This window comes from Sparus aurata, chromosome 20 (assembly GCF_900880675.1).
Source record: "Sparus aurata chromosome 20, fSpaAur1.1, whole genome shotgun sequence".
Taxonomy (NCBI): Eukaryota; Metazoa; Chordata; class Actinopteri; order Spariformes; family Sparidae; genus Sparus; species Sparus aurata.
Window position 1 is genome coordinate 9746116 of NC_044206.1, and position 21554 is coordinate 9767669.

Consider the following 21554-nt stretch of genomic DNA (forward strand, 5'->3'; position numbering starts at 1 on the left):
CTGATCTCTTTTTCTTTCTCGATATATTTTGTAATGTGAATGGAGATTTCTGCAGCCTCCTATTGGCCCTTGTCTTGCAGATATGTACTGCCTGAAGCAAGTCTTTTGGTGGCCGTGACTAGAGAAAAGACCTACCAGAGATTAAGATAATGCCACTGATTAATGTTGCTTGCGTGTTAGGTCCAGACGTGAGTGTGAGGACAATGAAACCAGTTGTGCGTCTTGCATTGCGACAGTAGAGACGATAAACTCGCCTGTTCAAACACTAGCACGTAACCACTTCTTATTATAGACGTCAGTTTGTCTCACATACCCCATTCACGCAAGCTGAAATGCACGTGCGTGCGCGTACACACACCATACTGTAAATGCACACACACATGCGCGGTTGGAGAGCGACAAACTGATTAGCTCCCTCTCACTGGGAATTAATTGGGTTTCTTCACGCTTAAAATTAATTCCCTTTTTTATAATGTCCCATTTAAGCGTCGTGGCGGTTAAATAAATAGAGGTGATGGATGGCTGCTGTGCCGAGGAGTGTTTTAGCGTGTTACCATGGGCGTGCACTTCCTGTTCCCTGACGAGAGAATGACGGGAGGTGACATGTGTCCGGCGGACCCGGCTCAGACGCGACTCAGAGGCGTGTGTTTGTGTCCCCTCCTCGGATACGAGCAGACACATTAAGATGTCAAGTTCGGGGATTCGTTTTTGAGCCGCAGACATTCGTTTTTTACGCTCTGAGATTACCATCGGCTGTGTTTTATTGCTTTGCGGCTCTATCTGATGCTGAGGTTTCGAAAGCCTCATTCGTTCAGAGACATGTAGATATCGACTGAACGCGTTGATATATCTGTTATTCGGTTAAAAATAAAATGCGGCAAGGCAGGGGGATCAGCGGGGCCCCAAAGGGTTTCATGCAATATGATTCCCATGTTTCAAGATTTTAAAGCGAAACACCTCCAGTATATGTCATCCTTAAGTAAAAAGAGGTACTTGCAGTTTTTTGTGTTAAAGTGATCAGCACTGAAAATCTGTCACCAGCGACTGAAGGCCTTCCACAACTCTCAAGACTTTTCTGCAGCCTCTCTGGATGGATTACTGCCTATAGTTTCTGTCTGACAGTGGAGGGATTTAATAGCCCGCCTGAGGATACACACATTGTTATTCGAATCATAACTTCTGAGCTATGATGAGCTGCAGTAATAGCGGTTATGTGGAGAAACAAAGACAGGCAGACTGGCAAATCAAAGCCGGGACTGTTTGGTGAATCTTTCCGTCTTTCTCGCGGCTGCTGTGTTAATGAGAGAGGCTGATTGCTGACAGGAGAGTCCACTAACTAGTGCTATGATATAGACAAGAGTGGTTGTTATCGTTACTTGTGGTTTGATTAGTATTGTTTATTGAAAGTGGTTGTACTGTGTCATTTTATGCGTCGCAACCTGTAAAGTCATGATGTCACTCTGATTCTGCCTGTGTTGAACACACAGTCAGTGGTCGTTACGGGTTCCAGCCAGGGTTTTAACGTTCTCTCTCTGTCCAATCAGGCTTTTTGGTGTCTGTTGCTACAAATGTAGCACATGAATGTATGCAGTGAACAACCCTAAATATGGAGTCTCAAGATGGTGTTATCTTGAAGACACCAGGAGCAATATTTTAGCATTCCCACCTAAGTTAGCAATGGTGTGTGAAAGCTGTCATAATTTAAGAAAAACAGACAAACAGACCTCCCGATGAGTGTAATCTGTGCTCCTGCGATGGTGAATTCTGCGAATCTGCAACTCTATCGCCGTCAGGGCCGCTGTTATACTGAATACCTTGAGTCTGGAATAAATTCACTCCATTCTTTCTTTTCAAACGTTCATGCATAAACTGATCCTTATGCAACACGTTTGCCCATCATGCCCACAAACATTTGTTAGTTTTTGTTTGTGTACAAAAAAGTTGGAGGCCAAAGGATGAGGCATGTTTTCTTTTCTTCTTTTTGTCAAGATCCCCCACTAGCACCACCAGCCTGAGCACTGGCTAGTCTCCTTCTGTTCCACCCCCCACATATAGTCATACAAACAAACACAACAAGCAAACCATCTCATCTCAACAAATCAAAAGGTAGATAGGGAAGAGAAACAACATGGTCATCCTTTCAGTAAACACAAAAATAATACATCTTACACAATTCCTCAAAAAAGTCACAGCAAACTTGATTTCAGCACTCATATGTTAAATGCGTATCATAATTATTCATATTTGTAACTCTTTCTCTGATTGACAAGCTTAAATCATAGTTAATCCTTCGTACGCCCTCACATGTTTGATTCCAAGAAAATTGGGTATTGAAATAATTCCACTGCCATGGGTAATTTCTAATTTCACCCAGATAAACACACTTGCACCATGTTATATTTACAAAACACAAAATTCAGTTTTCGTTCCACAAACATTTGAAGATACTGTTCTTGGAACTGATCTTTAGCATTCTCTTGAATAATATGCAGTGTAATTGAAATGGATCTGTAAATACTTGTCGTCTGTATCATATTTGTGTCAGCTTTGGGTTAGTTTGACTCATCTGTCTTTTCCATATCGTGTTTGCTAATTGTTATGAGCAAACTGAGAGAAAACCTTTTTTTTTTTTTTTTTTTTTCTTACCTTTGTAACAAGTGCATTTCCACCAAAAATCGACAAAACAAAGGTGGATCTTTGATTAACAGGCTCTCTTTATTTTTGAGGGAGGCAGCTGAAGGTCTGGGGTACTTCAATGTCACTACGACAGACTGAATTTAGTTACCATGTGACATGTTAATTCATTATTGCAAGTGTTGTTTCAAAAGAATAATTAAACATTTTGTGAACTGAGCTTACTCCACTTCCATGCTTGTCAAATAAAAGACCACATTCATACACTGATAGCGGTGGCTGCCATGCAAGGTGTCGACACATCAGGAGCAGTTTGGGGTTTAGTATCTTGCCCAAGGACGCTTCGACATGCAGACCAGGGAAATTGAACCAGCTGCCTTCCGATAAAAAGACGCTGGCTCTACCCCTGAGCCACAGCCTAAGCAGTTCCCTGAAGTCTTGTCACCACCGACAAATGGAGACTTCAGGAACTAACTGCTTCGAACCACAAATTGGTTGTTATGATGGATTTGAAAGAAAAATGTGTAGCTGTCCTTTAATAGATGACTAAACTGTAGCCGGGAGTGAAATGGACAGATCTGTCTTGGAAAAGAGGTTACCAACCTCGGTGGAACCTACCTGGTTAAATAAAGATAGAATATCAACAAAGATAAATGCCCAACAACATCAGAAGTGCTACACATTTGTTGTTGCAGAGTCATCCTGTTTGTCACCTGTAATGCTAGAACGGGTCCTGGCTCTCATGCTTTATTGTCACGGTTTTGAATTTTTGGGATTTAAACTAGTAAATCCACTTCAGCACAAAACTATTTTGCGAGGCATTCAGTGTCTGAAGTGTTGTGATAAATCAAGTTTATTATGCTCATCATCCCTGTTGTTGTTATTACATAAGAAGCCTCTCCTCCTTTATGGCAGTGTGTGGGCTCCTAAATGGAATGTGAATAAGTTAATGTTTTAGGGTCGGTGTTGGAGCAACAGCGCCGCAGCGGCTCGGCTCACCTGTCAGCCGGCAGCCGCGCTCTGCCGAAGTGGCTATGACAGCAGGTGTCCTCCAATACAGCGCAGTGTGTGTCACAGCTGTCAGTCTCCTGACAGAGACCTGTCCACACTGTCCGGCACGGTTAGGCAGATGGGCGCACACGTACACACACACACACACACAAAGAACAGTGCGGCCGTATTTGCATGAGCACACGCATACGCGCAGATGTGAATAACACCACGTCAAGGTTAGTTAGAGCTGATGACAATTGATTAGCAGGCTGGCAGGAGTCTGACTGTTTAGGATATGAACTAGTTTCACCCTCTCTCTCTCTCTCTCTCTCTCTCTCTCTCTCTCTCTCTCTCTCTCTCTCTCTCTCTCCCTCCCTCCCTCCCCCCCTCCCCCTGTCTGTTTCTCTCTATGTCTCTCTTCCATTTCTCCCTCCATGCCTCCTGTCTCTGTCAGGGGTTTGACTGTTTCCCAGAATCTGTCTTGCTGTCAACACGCATTACGTTTCACCTGGAGTGCTTCTGCCTTTTGTGTGTTAAACGGAAGCTGAGAATTGTTGTGTTTTTTTATTTAATGTTCTGGCACAACACATGGAGTGTTCACATGATATTCTATTGTCTGTCATTGTACATCGTTTCGGGTTAAATGATAATGTTCTTCAGGATGATTAATTTAAGTACCTTCTTTGTGTGTTTTGTCCCTCTGTGCTTGTGTGTGTGTGTGCGTGCTCTGCAGGTAGCCGAGATGCATGGTGAGCTGATAGAGTTTAATGAGCGACTGTACCGTTCCCTCATGGCCAAGGACCACCTCATTGTCCAGATGAGACAGGAACTGATTGACCTGAGAGGACCAGTGAGTGACTGGACACACACACACACACACACACACACACACACACACACACACACACACACACACACACACACACAGTGATGTCCCCTCTCATCTGTTTTCTCTGCAGGTTTTCTCTTTTTCCCTCCAGCCTCCCATCTCTGTCACCCTGCCATTTCCCTCTGACTCTCCTCCTAGTGATTTTGTTTGATTTTCATCTCCACTTTGCCCTGTTTGTTTTGTCCTCTGCTCATTTTTCTCTCCGGTCAATGACTGCCAATAACAGTTAACCGCATTTTGCTTGAAGTTGTCATCTGTGAGACTCCTGTTTTCATTTTTCTATGATGCTGCAGCACGGCGGTTCCCATATATCATCTGTCAGTCAAACAGTGTGCGCTCACGTCTTTCTGCTTTTCTGTTGATGAAGTTTGATTTTTCTGTGGGCGGTGCTCTTTTGCAGCCTGCTCTACCACAGCAGCTATCAGTGCTAATGCTATCTGTCCATTTTTTCAAACAAACTACTTTCCCAGCCACTTTCAAAGTTGTCCTCCACAAAAACAACAAACACACACACAGAATGCCAACATCTGGTCATGCTCAGGAGAGCTGGAAGCACTTCACACACACACACACACACACACACACACACACACACACACACACACACACACACTGTCCACAAAGGCAATGATGGGAGCCACGGGCTGAAGATAGGACCTCTTATCCCCCAGCTTCAGCCCTGCTCTGCTGGACCACTCACTCCCTCTGTGTGTGTGTGTGTGTGTGTGTGTGTGTGTGTTTGTGTGTGTGTGTGTGTGTCCCAAGAGCTGCTGCAGTTGACCAAACCCGGGTCACTATCTCCCTGCCTCTGAACCTCACTGTCTTTCCCCTCCTCTCAGTCCTCTGCTTCTTTCACTATGTGTGTGTTTTATTTGTGTGTGTGCCTGTGTGTGGCTCGTGGAACGTTTGATCAAAGCCCGGAGGCTTTAGACCCCACTGAAGGTTTAGATAGTCTCTGTGGGAGAGCTGAAAAGCTGACAGACCTGCTCCTGACAAGAGAGACGGAGGGAAGACGGACGCACACACATAAAATTACATAATGGGTGTCAGATTAGGATAACGACTGCTTACAGAGGATACTCGACATCACACACAAACCACACTCATGTGCAACAAGAGGCATTCCAGATGTGCGCTGATGTGGATTCCGAACCTGTCTCTTTCTTGTGTATCTCCCTATCAGATGAAATCATGATCCTATGATTTACACCACCAGTCATGTTTTCGAATGTGTTCATTTCACTCAATTATAAAAAGTCATTTTACAAGCTCATGTTGTCACAGTATGTCTCATACAGTGTCATACTTGTTTGGTTAAGATCACCGTTGTACTTTGCGATTTCTGTTAGCCAACTATTAAAACCTTTATCCATGACATTTAGCTTCTGTTTTCAAGTACTTTTAGGAAACCATTTCAACCATTAAGGGGTTACTCTATGTGTAAGGACTGTCTTTCTTTTATTTCCCTCTTGCTCATGATTAATCTCCCCCTCTCTCTTTTTTCAAGGTTCCAGGCGATTTAAGCCAGACGTCAGATGATCCCAGCCTGTCAGATTTTGAAACGTAAGAATATTTATTTTCGTTTTCCTCTAGAACTCTCTAACTCGGTCTTTCTATCACCTCTTCCCCGACCTTCCCCCTTTTTATATAGATTTCTACCAACCTCCTGAGTTTCTCCTGTTTGTATCTTGCAAGTGCCACCTTCTAAAATATCTGCCCTTCCAGCATAATTGTGTGTGTTATTCTTCCTCAAGTTTACCACCGAGCAGAGCTCAAACACTGTTTGATTTCATACATTCATTCATCCGTTCCGCTCCCAGATCATGACCAAATTAGATTTCGAGGTGTTTTACCAGACTGAGCTGAAATTTGCCGTAGCTGTCCAAGCATACTGCTGACTAACTGTTGATGTTGCTGCTGCCAGTGATAATGATAATGATGATGATAATGACGATGGTAGTGAGGACGGTATGTTGTTTGTGTCACTCAGGGCTCATCGCGCTCTTATCAACGTGTGGATCCCCTCTGTGTTCCTGCAGGGCAGAGCTGCCAACGCCTACCACGTCTATCAGGTACATTCAGCAACTGTTATATTTCTCTGTCTGAGTCGTGTCCTCTGGTTACCAGGCAAAACTCGCAAGTACAGTCATCAAAAAAGGACATATTGCTCACAAACAAATGGCCATATGTATGCTGTTGCGATTTGTGGGATAACCTCCCAGGAGGATAAAGAAGCTGAGGAAAATGAAGAGTAAGAGAATGGTTAAGGGAGAAGTTTTTGTGATCAATTTGCTTGACTTAAGCAAAACAACAGAGGGATGGTGTTACAAGTTAATTAAGGCATGGAGCGAGGAAACGAATGAGCCAGCTCTGAAATAATTATGCATTAATCCAAGTTTGCGTGAATGCCTCATAATCAGTGTTTATTAGCATTGTTGCACTCCAGGCTTTTTTTTTTTTGCCTCTCAACTCTTTGCTGGCCAGTGTTTTTTTTTAATCAGCAGGGACAAACCTATTGTTAACCTAGCTAGCAGGGTAGCTCAAGGGATGCCAGTATTGGTCTGCTGGTCTGTCAGCACCAACACTATTGTTTTAAAGTCCGTCTGAAATATCTCAACAAAAATGTGTGCAGATATCCGTGGTCCTCAAGGGATGAATCCTCTTGATTTAGCTAACATCTCAATGTGGTTAAAGTGTGTTTTTTAGTAAATTGCCTCTTATACTGTTGGATTGATTGCCAATTGTTTATTAGCAAATGCTAGCATGCCAACACACTAAAAGTATGATGATGAACATCATGCTAACATTTTTTCATGTCAGCATGCTAATGTTAGCACTTAGCTCAAGCTGCTAGCATAGCTTTTTGACTCTTAAGGGCCACACCAAGAATGCTAAATATAACAATAACTAGAAAGAGATTGTTTGTTAACTCAGCCAAAAGTATGTATAAAAAAATCGTCTTCAAAACACGGCAACCACCGTCACAGAGTGTTGGATTCACCTGACTCACATCTATGAAGAATTTCGTAAACCGCATCCTTCTGGGGGTTTTTATTCTTTTGTGTCTCTATACAACATACAGCAGTGACAGGTCATAAATATCCATTTTCCTAGTCTGCAGACACAGTTGGAATGCACAGTGCCTGCTCGGCGCCACTGTTTCAAGAACGTTATCATTCATCAGTGTGGATGCTCACATTGTTGTTTTTATAGTTATTGGTATACTGTTGTGATCGTTCTTGCTGTGTGCTGCCCTTATTCCTTGTTTTCCGAAGACTGGCTAAGACATACTGTATGCCCCCTATCATGTGAAACGAATGGACGGAACACTTTTCAGCTGAGAAAAGAGTCTTCTCGGACATAAAGCCATTTCTAAGATAGTATGTTTAAGCCTCCTTATCAGTGATCTTTATCACAGAAGAAGAAGAAGTTTAAGGTGACTTTTTTGTGTTGTCACCCCTCCACCATAGCTGTGACCCTTATCCCTGATTGGCATCTCTGCGAAACCTTTCTAGACCGAAATCAATCCCAAAACAGTGACGGCACTTCCCATTACAGTCTGTGCCATTTCTTAGTTTGTAGTCAAGTCTTATCATTGACATTTACGCCAATGATAATGGCACAACTGCACTTAATCAAAATAGTGGATCCTGAGCTCTGCGCCAGGCACTTATCTTAGTCAGGTGTGTTGGGAACTGAACTTGAGAGCAGCTTAACAAACCGAACTGCTGCTTTTTCTTCTATCTGTCAAGTTATCGAGCAAAGTAGACAACGGCGGCTCATTCCCTCTGTGACTGTTTCACTGTGTCTGTCACATTAACAAGGAGTTACACCTCAGCTCTCTCGCTGCAGCCGTCCACCGGTTCCCCCCTGTGAGACAGACAGACGCACACACACACACACACACACACACACCACACACACACACACACACACACACACACACACACACACACACACACACAACCACAACCACACACTCAGACATTCAGTCCCCTGGTTGAGTTTGGTGAGACTGACAGAGTGGCACACATGCAGACAGCCTGTCGCACTAACACACATGAATAATCACATGTCCATAGTTGCACAGACACAAATATAATGGTGACTGGGTGGTACACGCACATACACAACACACACACAGACACACACACACACATGTGCGTGAGCAGGTACAGTAGAGACACTTCTTTGTGCTGTACAGAACCACTTGAGAGACAGAATATCCCACACACACACAAACACACACGCATACACACTGTGCTGTTATCTGCTCTGTAGTCGGAGGTACAGCTGTAACGTTAGTGAGGGGAAACCATATGGGACTGGAAGAGACAGGTGACACATCCTCAGCTCTAACTGATAGTCAGGACTGGCTGACCACGGCGCTCAGCCTGGCTCAACTTATAAATAATAGAAATTCACAACTCAGGGTTTCGAGCTGAGAGCTCCCTGACGCCTTTTTTTGTGTTATATTATCAACATCCTCCCGACAGGACAGAAGCTTGTCAGTGGCAAATGAGATGCGTCGTATTAATTCCACTTGTTCGTGTCTCTTAAATCTTTAAACCTGCCTGCTTGGAACTTTGGTGTAGTGTATTGAAAAGCAGATGCTTTGATAAAAATATCTGTCCATTTCTCAAAATGTGTGATGAAAATGATTTTCGAATTTTCAGGCATTGGCAACAGTAAAATGCTCCTGTGGGAAGCAGCTTACTTTGAAATTGCAGCGCAGTGTTTGCAAAGTGACTTGTTCCCTGCAATTTGCAAGTTTATTTATGCAGGAGGACTTAAAGGTGAGTGGATTGTGATGGTACTGTCACAAAAGCACGGTTTTGGAGGAGTCATTACAGAGTGATGTGGCACTATCACTGCATTTTGCCGAACAGCCCCAGTTTGTGCCTCTCATGAAGTACCATTACGTTTGAGTTGAGCTAATCATCCGATGTTCTGAGTAAAATCTAAATGAATGCCCTGTGATCTTTGATCACTTAACAACACTTACCCAAAGGCAGTTCCACACTAGACCCTTCTCTAAGGACGGAAACCTGCATTTTGATGATTAACACTTTTAACGTTTTAATGTTGTGCCTCTATGCCCCTCTCCAAATATGTCCCTGCTCACCCTCTGCAAAGTGAACCAAGATGACTAAAAATCTTCACCCCTTATCTTCACACCTCCTCTACCTTGTATTGAAGATTTATCACTTCCTTGTTTTGACCAATAGGCTTGCACATTGATAGGGAGCCATCATTCACTCAACTCATTGGTCTGCAGATCACTGCTGACATGACCCTGATGCAGACCTGCTTGTGATGCATTGGCTATTTTAGATATATGTGTGCTTGGATTGTTTTTGAAGGCTTGCATTTTACATTTTGTAAATTTCATAGGGGGTTAGGATTGTCAGGAGGAGGAGGTCTTCATCCCTGGGATGGATTCATGCCATAACATTATGTCACAAGTGTTTATCCTTAAATTCTGTTAATAATTAAAATGTTTTGATTGTTTTTTTTTTAAATAAAACTCTTACATATTGCACCTTTAAACATTTTTATGCATATGAATGTTATATAATCTTAATTTTTCAAAATGCAGTTTGACAGAAGGAGCAGGGACATAGTGTATTGTGGAAAAGGGTGGTGCCTACATTACCCACAATGCAACTTAGCCAGTGAGTGACATCAAGGGAGGCAGTTTATCAGATTACATGAAGCTTCCACTGGAGCCACTAAAGGCGTCATACTACCTTTTCTACATATGCACTAGTACTCCCCAAGACCTGTAAACACACTTTAATGTGTAAAATGTGTGGAGTTACCCTTTAACTTTGCGACTTAAAGAATTGGTAATATAGGAGAGGCTCAAACCGGAGCATGAAGGTACAGATTTCCCATCAACAAACAATAAAAGAAGTCGATGTGTTCTTGAGAGTGGATAGATACTGTAAGGTTTTACCTGAGGAAACCCCACACTTTTCAAATGACTAATAGATGATAGTAGTTTGATCCAAACTACGTATAACACATCAGAGTGTGCAGATTTCTGCCATGCTTTGGGCAATAATCAGTGTCCACCTGCAGTTCCTCCATAAATGGATCGGGTCCAGCAATTGAACCTGAACATTTTCCATGTGTTGCACCAATTCAGCCTAATTTCTCCCTCTCGACAACGGTTTCTGTGAGACTGCTGTCCAGCCCTGGAGCGGATATAAAGCGCAGCCCATCTGGTGTATTGGATACTTCCCTTCCCAGAGCTATATTCGACTAATGGCTCCCTATGGAAACAGCCTTTGTTCTTAGACAGGCTAATGGATGGCCAAGGTGACTGGAGTCATTGTTGTTAAGGTGAGGTGGTTGTGGTGATTGAACACTGAGCCAACAGTCTTAAAGACCGGAGAGTGTCATGGGGGAGCAGGCAGGGTTCTCTTTAAAATACCCTCAAGCGGGAGCATGGACTTTTTTCTCAGTATTTTTCTCATTCTCTCTCTCACACACACACACACACACACACACACACACACATGCCTACAAAATTGAACCAATGATGAGAGCAATGAGCCATAGCTGAACCTAGAGAGGGTTTTGGGAGGCTCGGAGAGTGAGTGGGATTTTTTCGAAGCTGGAGCCTAAGTTAGGTCACAGCAACCTTGTGGTTGAAAATAAGCACGCTAACAGCTCTACACTGCTGCTTAACCCTCTGGAAGAGGAAGATGGGCTGATCTAACCACCACCTCTCATAATGTGTCTCTAAATGTCTGCTCCTCACTGACTTCTCTTCCCCTCCCGCCTCATCCCTCCATTCTCTTTGCCCGTCTTTTTCAGCCTCCCTTTCCGTCGCCCTCCCTCTGCCAGATTGCGTGGCATTATGGCGCCGCTTAAACGGCTTGTACTCCATTTTCTCTCTTTGCATTTGCTCAGAGCTACTTTTCTCTCAGAGCTTTCCGAAATGACTTCCGTCCAAAGCTCAGTGAGGCCTGTGGATGGATGACGAGAGACAGTCAGAGATGGAAAGCAAAGAGATTGATTTGCTCCATTATCAGTGAGGTTTTACTCTTCATGGCACGCCGTCCCTCTGGGCCTTCATCCCTCCATTGCTCCATCCCTCGCTGTGCCTCTTTTTCCCTTCTGAACTCATAATGAAAGAATTATACCGTCCGCAGCAAATCAGTGTCTCCCTCCCACACAATACCAACAATAGAGGCTATCATGAGAGGAGGGAAGGAAGAATCGTTTTCACGCCGACAACCAACACGAGGAGTCATTTGGTGTGTGCAGGAGTGTCTGTGTTTTCGTCACCTGTGTATTTTAGGCCGGCATTGTGCTGCGAAAAGAGCATCAGTCAGAAGCTGATGAGGAGCTCTTCCATTTCTCAATAAATGAGGTGCTGGCTTGTTGTATGTTATCAGGATCTGAGGATGTGTGGATTTGTGTGTGCAATAAGCCAGTCAGCTAAAGGTCACCCCGGGAACGAGAGCTACGAACTACAGGAGAGGTATCTGGATGTGAGGATTGCAACATCAGCTGACTCAACTTCGATCAAGACTCAAACATTTCACCACTTGTTGGATAAGAATTTGTGCAGAAAGCTCTGGAAGCCACAGTATAGGTCTGGCACTTTCTCGTTCCTCTGAGCTTTTAGCGCTGCTAGCAGGTCACTGTTTACACTTCTCCAGTGCAAAATCACAACTTCTACTTTATAAGATCAGCACAAAATACACGTGTACAGACATTCAGTCTTCCCACGTGATGTTGTCTCTGGTGACCCTTTTTCCTTTAACACCACCATGAGATTGACTTTTTTTTGGTTTTTAAAGAAAGCTCATTACATCAGCTTATTTGGCACTGACTTACTGTACCTGACTTCATGGTGCACTTTATAATAAGGTTGCTGCAGTGACGAAATATTCCACCAACTAATAACCAGGCTTTTTTAAAAAAAAGACGTCCACTATCTGTGGAGCACCGTGTTGATTTACTGCTCATGCAGACTTCACATTAAAAGCATTCAACTGCCGAAATGTGAGTTGACTTTTACCATGAAGTAGGGTGTAGGGAGTTTAGCACTTACGGCTATTGTACATCAAAAATGAATTTACAGAGCAAAACAATGGTCTTTTTTGGCACTTGTTGACAGCAGATCGGTGTGAAGTAAGAGCTGCAGGCAACAGGCTGCACACCTCCAACTTCTCGGCATTTGGTTTGAATCCGAAATAATGAAAATTAGCTGCTTTTGCTTTATGCTTTGACAACAAATCCTCCACCATGAATGCATTCTCCTTGCCATGTGAAAATTGAAATTTGATTCTTATTACTCTGTTTGCTTTCGTAACAGCTTTTCTGGGGCCGTGGTTGAGGGCGGTGTAGTTGTGACATCACAACCATACAGAAGTCCTGATGGTTCCTGAACATGGACTGTGTGTATTTCTCTGCAGATGTAGTGTTTTGATACTTTGACCAGTGTTTTGCATTCTGCAAATGGAACATTTTTGTAGGTTTAACATCACGGGCGAATGGCTAATTTAAGTTGCACACAGTGAAAGCACTACACCCTAAGTTATCTTGAAATCGATTATTATTGTCATTACTGCTATTTGTATCATTTCTACAAGTCACCGTTTAAGTTGAGTGACTGAAATCCTCGTCATCCTATTCAAAGGCTGCAACAGGCGACTCATCAAACCGGGGTGAAGTTAGTTTTAGGTTGTTTATTTAGTGCTTCTTCTATTTTATATGAATATTAATATGCAGAAATTATGATTTTTTTCTCAATAGCTTCCATGTCATGTGGCCCACTGACTTCTGAAACAGATTCTGTTTGCATAAAAATATATAATAATAAAGAAGAAAATGGTAAAAAGTTGTCAAATGCTCAAGAGGTTAACATATTTTCAAGCAGCAATGTCAACTTCTACACTATTTTGTCTCATGTCTTAGATTCTGATTCTGAAATTCTGAATGCATTTTTTTTCTTCTAAAATCTCACCAGAAGTCACCATTTAAAGGGTTATTTTTCTAAATGTTCTTACAGGGGGGCATGCCCCTGGAACCCCCTTGTGTTGCTAGGTTACCAAGTCAGAGCACCGCTGCTTCAAAAAATGTATCGGGGTACCTAGACCTGCTTTATCCTGAAAATAGACGGAAATCTAACTGTCAACAGTGTGGGGACCTTCAAGTTCTGGGATTGTTTGCTGAAGTTCCCTCATGTTTATATACAGCATAAAAGCTTTAACTCTGAATCAACCTATTTAGCTCAGGGTACTTTACATTTCTCCTGTCAGACACTCTGGGGTGGTCCTGCTGAGACACTGACTGCTGCGCTGCTGTCTGATGGGAGCTTTCAGGTCGTTGATTACTGGGTGTCATACCTGCGGCGCTGCAGCAGCGGGAGGGATATACTCTTTGATGCCGTCGAACTATGATAAAGTTTTGTTTGCTGACAAAGAAGAGGCAAATATAATTGTGACTCCTTGTTGACTATAATCTGGAGCGGTACGCTCTGATTGGACGTCTGGATAATTTCACAAGTCGCACGCAGTAAATGCAGTTCCACCCTGCTGAATTAGGGCAGAGTTAATAAAAGTTCACAAGAAACATCTTCGCACCTCAGTTTACGACAAAAGAGGGTAAAGCTGGGATAGCAGGCGCTTTATGACTTTATTAGTAGCTACTCTCCATGCACACTGCCTACATGCCAGTTATGTAGGGGCTGAACCTTTCACAACTTTTATTTAATTACAGAACCCCCAAACCAACACATAATCAGTCATCTTCATATTATTCTTCGTATTATCAGCTAGCAATGAAGCAAAATTTTATCTAAGAGTTTTGGCACAATAAGCTTGCCGTGTTTATTGCCTCTTTCATGGATTCAGCCCCTCATCATCCATCTCTCTGCCTCTCTTCCCCCCGTCCCCCGACCCTTTTACTCTCCCTCTCTCTATTATCTGCCTCGTGTTCTTTTTTTTTTTTTTTTTTTGTTAATCAGTCTTGTCTTTCCTGTCTTGTATGCCCTCTCTCCCACTCTTTTGTCAGTCTTCTCCCAATCACCTTCCATTCATAGACGAGTTCAGGAGGGTTGCTCCTCATGATGAGTTTCAGGGCAGTAATGGGTGAGACGCTCCCACTTCCACAGCAGTTGGACAGCAGCAATGAATCACAAATGCATCCTCATGCCACTGCCCCCCCAATGAGACTAACACTTTTTCCTTGTCGTCTTTTTATCCCGTGTGTATTTTATCCACAGGGGGGAAAATGAGGGAACGCTCGCCGCAAAAACCTATTTTGTTCAAATCTGCATGTACTTGTACGTCCATCCATGCACAGCCAAACATCTAAATGCCAAGCGTATGGAATGCAGCGTGAATGAAGAGTATGGATATTACGGTATATACAAATAGCTGCACGCAAATGCCGAGAACATCTGATCCCCGACTCACAAGCTGTTTTACATATACATTTAATAGAGATGTGTGCATATATTCCAAATGAGCAATTCTCTTTGATCAGCAAAAAGCTGAGCCTATAGTTTCCACACAAAGTCAGGGGGCTCACTGCAAACTTCTCACCGTTTTCCATTATGCTAACGAGGCTGTATAATGTCAACTCTCACTTTTTCTCTTTCTCATTCTTTTCCTCTATCTGTCCTTCACACCTTTGTTCTATTTCCATACAGCAGGTTTAAGAGATACTGCGGGTGAAGAGCGCTCGCGTCCACTGCATTTTTCAAAAGTGCCTTTGTGTTACCCTTTCTGCATATGCGTGTCTTCATGCATAGTACAATACCTTTAACAGTGGCTGTTTGTGTGTACTCTGGGAGAAAGAGTGATCGAGGGCCCCAATTAATAGCAGTTACATAAACCATCTTCCTTTTCCCCGTGCCTCCCAAAGCCTTTAATATGCACCGTATGAAACCACATAAATCAACCACTCAATGAATAATTGAGACGTCCTCGCTGACACTCCTTCAGAAGTGTGCACCGCTGCCTGCAATGGTCTGTAGGCCCCCAGAGAAATGCAATGTGGGAAATGTGTTGGCACCTTTAATTTCTATATTAGCCATTGGCTATAGCCAGGTGAGCCTGAGAGACTTGTGGCCGCCGAGGCGGAGAGCTTTACATCCAGGGCCTGCTCGGTGTGACTCGCTCTGATTAGCCAGCGGCTCCGACCGCATGGTGATGAGATAATACATCCATATGTATTAATGTGAACTTTTGAGTGTGCGCGTGTTGCATTTATAGATGTTCCTCTTTTTTAAAATGCTTTTCATGCCGGCGGTCCTGCGTGTGTCTGAGGACGTGCACGTGAGTGATAATGGTTATGATAATGGCTGGTTGGTGACGGAGGGAGATAACTATTACATTGATGATGGTAATGATGAATGTTTTACAATGATGATGATGATAATTACGATCGTTGTCTTGGTCTTACTTCCATCAGTCAGAGATTAAACACCCTTGGGAAGGCACAGAGGCTGCTTTTACTGTTGCTTTCACACTGCAGCGCGGGCACCGCATCAACTTCCAGCATCAGCGTGATTTACATTACATTTCCATTTCAGGCACTTAAGTCAGCGCTCTTGTACAGAGTGATTCACAATAGGGAGGTTGTGGTTCGGTGTCTTGTTCAATGGCACTTTAACAAGCTGCACAACTGTTGATGGGCATGTGTTGGCAGCGGCAGGCCTCGAAATGTTGATCTATTGGCTCGAGGGGGAGAACACAATTATAGCAACACCTGTACAGTATAATTCAGTATAATACAATAAACCTTCGTTTCACCTCTCTACTAAATCCAAAATGTAACTGAAATTCAACAGCAACAGCTGTGGCCATGGGCACAATGTTTTCAGGTTGCCCATCCATGTTCGTCCTTACATCAGGCCCATTCTTGTGAACATGATATCTCAGTAACGCATTGAGGGAATTTCTTGAATTCAGTACATTCCTAATGACTCGAGGATGAACTGATAAGAACTTGGTGGCACCGTCACTGTGAAGTCACAAAACACATTGGCATCACGCAGAAATTCATTACATAATTAGGATAACGTTTGTAAAAAAAAAAAAATGTCTAATAGGATAAGATGATAAAGTTATGACATTTCATTATCACAGGGTCAGATTTTAAATCCACTGTGACATCACAATATACTGCAAAAAATGATACCAACGCATCAGCTGATAATCTGCTTTGTCATGAACACAAAACATTCAGGAGCCTTTTATGATTGAGATATTTCTGAATCCAATTTGATTTATGCCGTAATAATAACGCATTGTTTTGTTTCCTGCGTATGGCTTGTAATGTGAACAAGAAGATATTCATGATGACCGGTAACCCTGGTTGAAATTGCTAGTGCAGCTTCACTAGCTGTGATACTGTCTGTCTACGATGTGTGTCAGCCTGGTGAGGCTCGTGACATGCACAGGTTCGCTTCAGGCTGTACAAGGCTCACAGTGGGTGACACTGTCATCAGGCAAGGTTTCGGGCCTCCCGCGGCCCAATGCATGATCAGTGGGTGTAGTTTCAAGGATTTTAAGGATGGGTGGATGGATAAATGAATACTCCAACTGTGTGTCACCTCAAGCATTAAATAAAACTTAATCGAACCATAAATTACATCATTAAAAAGGTTTCCAGCCCTCTACTTTTTAGGCCTTGACTGGATAGTTTTTCTTTTAGGACAACGGAAGTTTGTCGTTACGATAATAAACCAATTTGTCAGGTTGTAGCGTTATACGTTATGGTTAGGTTTATGAGAATGTGTTGTGATTTAACAAAGATAAATTGGTAATTTGTCATAACAAAGGACATTTCTTGTTAAAAACACAATCAGCTATTAGAAACATTCTTTTACATTTGAAATGTCTCTATATAATGAGAAAACTTTGTTGATGGAACTGTGAAAATCAAAGGTCTTTTTGAACTGTGTCAAATAATAATATTGAATTAAAACAAATTTAAACTTTATCCAACCTAAATTAGAAAAGCTAATCGTACAATTAGGGATGCAAATTCTGAGCAATGTCTACAATTGATAGTCAGCTGCCTTAATGGTTAATCATCAGTGATGTATCTTATATGTTGGACGTTTTGAAATGATTTAACCACTGACGTGATCAATGTTTGATGCAAAATCCAAGTCGGCTACAAAAGGAGTTTAAAGTACAGATAAAGTAAACACAGTTAATAAACACAAAATAATGATATATCATTTTATTTGCGGAGCACTGACTATCCTTATTAAACAACTGCCCCAACTAAATCCAACTAATATTGTGTTGACTTAATGGCTTAAACGAAATCATTTTAAGTTTGCACAGAATGTCTTTTTGTATTCCTTTGAATTATAATGCTGTATTTTAATTAAATACATTTTCTCCTACCAGTATTTTGTATTTTATTTTCACAAGATACTTTTTGATATATTTGTGCCCGTCTCTGATTGCTGGTGTGTAATTAGGGTTGCACAATTGATAATAATTTCGAGTATCCAAATTGCAATTACCGGCAATTGTTTAATGGTTGAAGTGTCTTCTTTTCTAGATGTATGTGAACATGTTTGTTCATGAGAGACCACAACAAATGTCCTATCATCAGGATTTTATTATTTTTTTTCAGTGAAAAATGTCAATAATGATCATTCCCATCATTCTCTAATCATATCACATTCTTTATTTCTGCCAAACTAATAGCAATATGATTTTTGCATTTTTTTTTTTTACCATATAATGCCAAGCCCTATTTTGCCCTACTGTAGTTTATAACGTTAAACTGCATTGCACCAAACGTACAGCCTCTAAAATTACCATATAACGACAGCTTCCTAACACAGCCACAAAACAAAACCCTACATTATAAATCTCTGAATCCCTGAACAGCCCATCATTCGGAGCAGTGGTATCCAGGAGATTTCTTCTTTATTTTTCTGCACCTTCCCTCAAACCTGTATATTGAGTTCAGGTGTGACTCTACTGATAAGAGCTGCAGTCTGTTTCATCATGCTGCATCTTTTTTGTCCCCCCCGTGTTCATCATCTGTATTTTTAACTTAGCGCAGAAAAACACTTTGAGCTGTGTGGTCGCTTGATGGGCGCCCAGCAGCCAGAGCGGATGCCAAGTCCCGCTGTGTCACTTCATCAGCGAGCTGCCCTCCAATAAAAACTTCAAAGGTGAGGTGTTAACAGGTGGAAATAGGATGTGAGGGGTGGGGCGCGGGGACTTTGTTCTCTCCCTGTGGCGGGGATAGGGTTGCGGAATCAGGATTTGGCTGGTGACGGCGTTTGTCCCTTCGAGGGAGTCAGAAGGCAGAGTGATGATCTCTGCTTTAGCCTCAAGACATGTGATTAGATCTTTGGCTGGAACATAATTCGTCAGCCATCCTCCCCTCCTCTCCTCTCCCTGCTCTGCTCTCTCTGCTCCCTCTCCCTTGTTACTCCCAATTTCGATTTACCCATTTTGTTTTGCGTCTCTAATTGTCTGCCTCTCCCGCTCATGCTTCGTTTTCCCCATCACTCCTCGTTCCCCTCCTCTCTTTCTTGCAGCCTCATTCAGGTCTACTTTGCTCTACATGCTCCACTCCCCGCCTTCACCTTCAATCATTTGCTCACCGGCTTCCTGACTACGCTCAAAGACAGTTTTCAAGACTTGTCAGTGACTCATTCATTCACATGAAGGGGGGGGAGAGAGGAAGAGTCCCCCCAACTGTGACTGAGTTTTTAGTCAAGTGTTTAAGGGAGGACATGCGAGGAGGAGGAGGAGGAGGAGGAGGAGGAGGAGGAGGAGGAGGAGGAGGAGGAGGAGGAGTGGGAGGGGGGGAGGGAGGGAGGGAGCTGAGAGGAGAAGGGAGTGGGAGGTGAAGAGAACAGAATGAGGGAAGCAATTGCGATGAAAGACGTAGATAAGAACCGCTGCTTGTCCCTTTTTCCCCCCCGCTGCGGCGTCGGATAGTTTTTTCCAAGGTAGCCTCCAACTTAGACGTTGAGTGCTCATATCTGGCAACCACCCGTGGGTCTTAAAGAACTTGTGCTGAGTCCTCGAGTGATAAAAAGCTTACAGTGTCTGGGGTATTGATGGCTGTTCTGTGTTAGGAAGAGACGAAAAAGAAAGGGCTGTTTTTACAGATGGGCCTTCAAAGCTGTATTTTACATTGGTGGTATTCGATCTTCGTCCAGCATGCCCAGCGGTCCTGAATATGTTCCTACCACCAGTGTTGAGACTTATTCACAGACCCTGCTGTATCTGTCCCTCTTCCGCTATTTGGCTGAGCCAACATCAAGTGACACTGTAAATTTCCATATTTTGACAGTGCAGATACAATAATCTTCATCAGCTTCGCAACCACTTGTCATGAAATTACTGCTTCACATGTGGGTTGTTAGATTTGTCCAGTACAGTATGTCTTTTCTTTCATTACTTTTTGTCTTTGACAAGCTAGTTAATCTGTGATTATCATGATTTATCAAAAAAATTCTAAAGCCCACAGAGGACCCTACTTCTTTATTCTTGGCTCGTGTTCCTTAAAGCAAAACTCTCGCCAAAATGCAACCTAGGGTCTTTTCGCATTCGAAATTCAACTGTTAACCCTAACCTAACCCTTGCTGCAGAAGTACATGCAGTTTGCCACCCAGCAATGTTCTTTACACCAGTATGCAGTATTTGGTTACAGGTGCAGTGTTGTTTGCAGTGACCTGTAGAGCGATGTGACATTTCTTCAATTATAGCAGTCTTATGGAATACAGAATATTCCGATGATAGTTCACTTTCCCATTTAAGAGAAGAGTTAAAGACAGGAGAGGCTTGGGTAGTTCATAAAATCCCTTTTAGTTTCAGTTATTACATTTCAATGAAAACCCAAAGCCACTTTTGTTCATATTTCACACACTAATGTCAGCAGCGCAGAAGTGTATGCGCCACGTATTCCCAATTCTAGGACTATTTTCCCAACATACAAGGGTGGCTTGTTAAATAACATAATGAAATTGTGTTTCCGTCTATCTTTTGATCAGTTGAAGAATGCAGGTCTGACTTCTTATTTACCATCAGTTTCTTCTTCCTGGTGAGTGTTCTTGCCGTAGGACACAAGTCAAGGTTAATGTAATTGGTGAGGCACATTTGAGGTAAAGTCTTATTTTTGCCCCCTGCATTCAAGAGCTCACCTCGACCTCATAAACCTCCAGCAACCTCCCCCAAACAGAGACAGAGGGTGTAGGACACACTGAAGGTGAACACCTTTATTTTATCTGCCGGAATAAATATCTTGACTTTTATTGGTAGATGGGGAGTAGTTATGTGGATGTGCGAAGAAGGAGGGGAGCTGTTATATTCCCTGCGCCGTTGCAGAATCCATGAATCGAGTTAATCAAAAGGACACACAGTAGTCTTTTGGTGTTCGGTGTAACGGCTTTGTGGCTTTCACCCGCTTCCGCTGAGCAACAGAACAATGTTGTTTGGATTATTTTGCCACCCATTGCTTCATCATGCTGTCACAATGGTGCTAGAAATTGTTTTGCTTGTTGATTTCTTTGTGGACTTCAATCAGTCATTCATTTCTAATCATACACGAGTGGCGTGCTCGCTGAAAACTTGCCTGTTCAGAAAGGGCTGCCTTTTTTTTTGCCTTTGGTATTGCTGCAGCTTTCTCAAGAGCCGCCTGCCCAAACTGCTTCACGCTCGACACTACTGAGGCCTCGTCCTGGATGACCAGCAGCATCGTCAGAGACGGTCAACCCAGTGCCTCTCTCGACATAAGGCTAGCTCTGCACATAACGATCAATTGAATGATTCTTTTTTTGAGTAGTCGATTAACCTAATGACTCATTTATCAATTACTTAATTATTCAATACTCAGACAGACAGACAACAGAGATGCTCATCATTTTTTGCAGTTGTTGGTATATGATCAATTTAAACAGGCTATTGAAATGCAATATGAAAAAAAAAACACACAATTTGAAAGCTTTCCTTTAAGATTGATAACTGTATTTTGCTTTGCAACATAAATACACAGCTACAGTAGCTAAATGCCAAACTGTTTT

General features: G+C 42.7%; 1 protein-coding gene across 1 annotated transcript in view; it reads left to right on the forward strand.

The window, feature by feature from the left end:
• snx29 (sorting nexin 29) overlaps positions 1-21554 on the forward strand; it is a 151864-nt gene that overhangs the window by 91660 nt on the left and 38650 nt on the right. The window contains exons 16-18 of the mRNA XM_030400820.1: positions 4361-4477; positions 6024-6079; positions 6507-6588. Of these exons, the coding sequence (XP_030256680.1) occupies positions 4361-4477; positions 6024-6079; positions 6507-6588 (255 nt within the window). The remainder of the gene's footprint in view (positions 1-4360; positions 4478-6023; positions 6080-6506; positions 6589-21554) is intronic.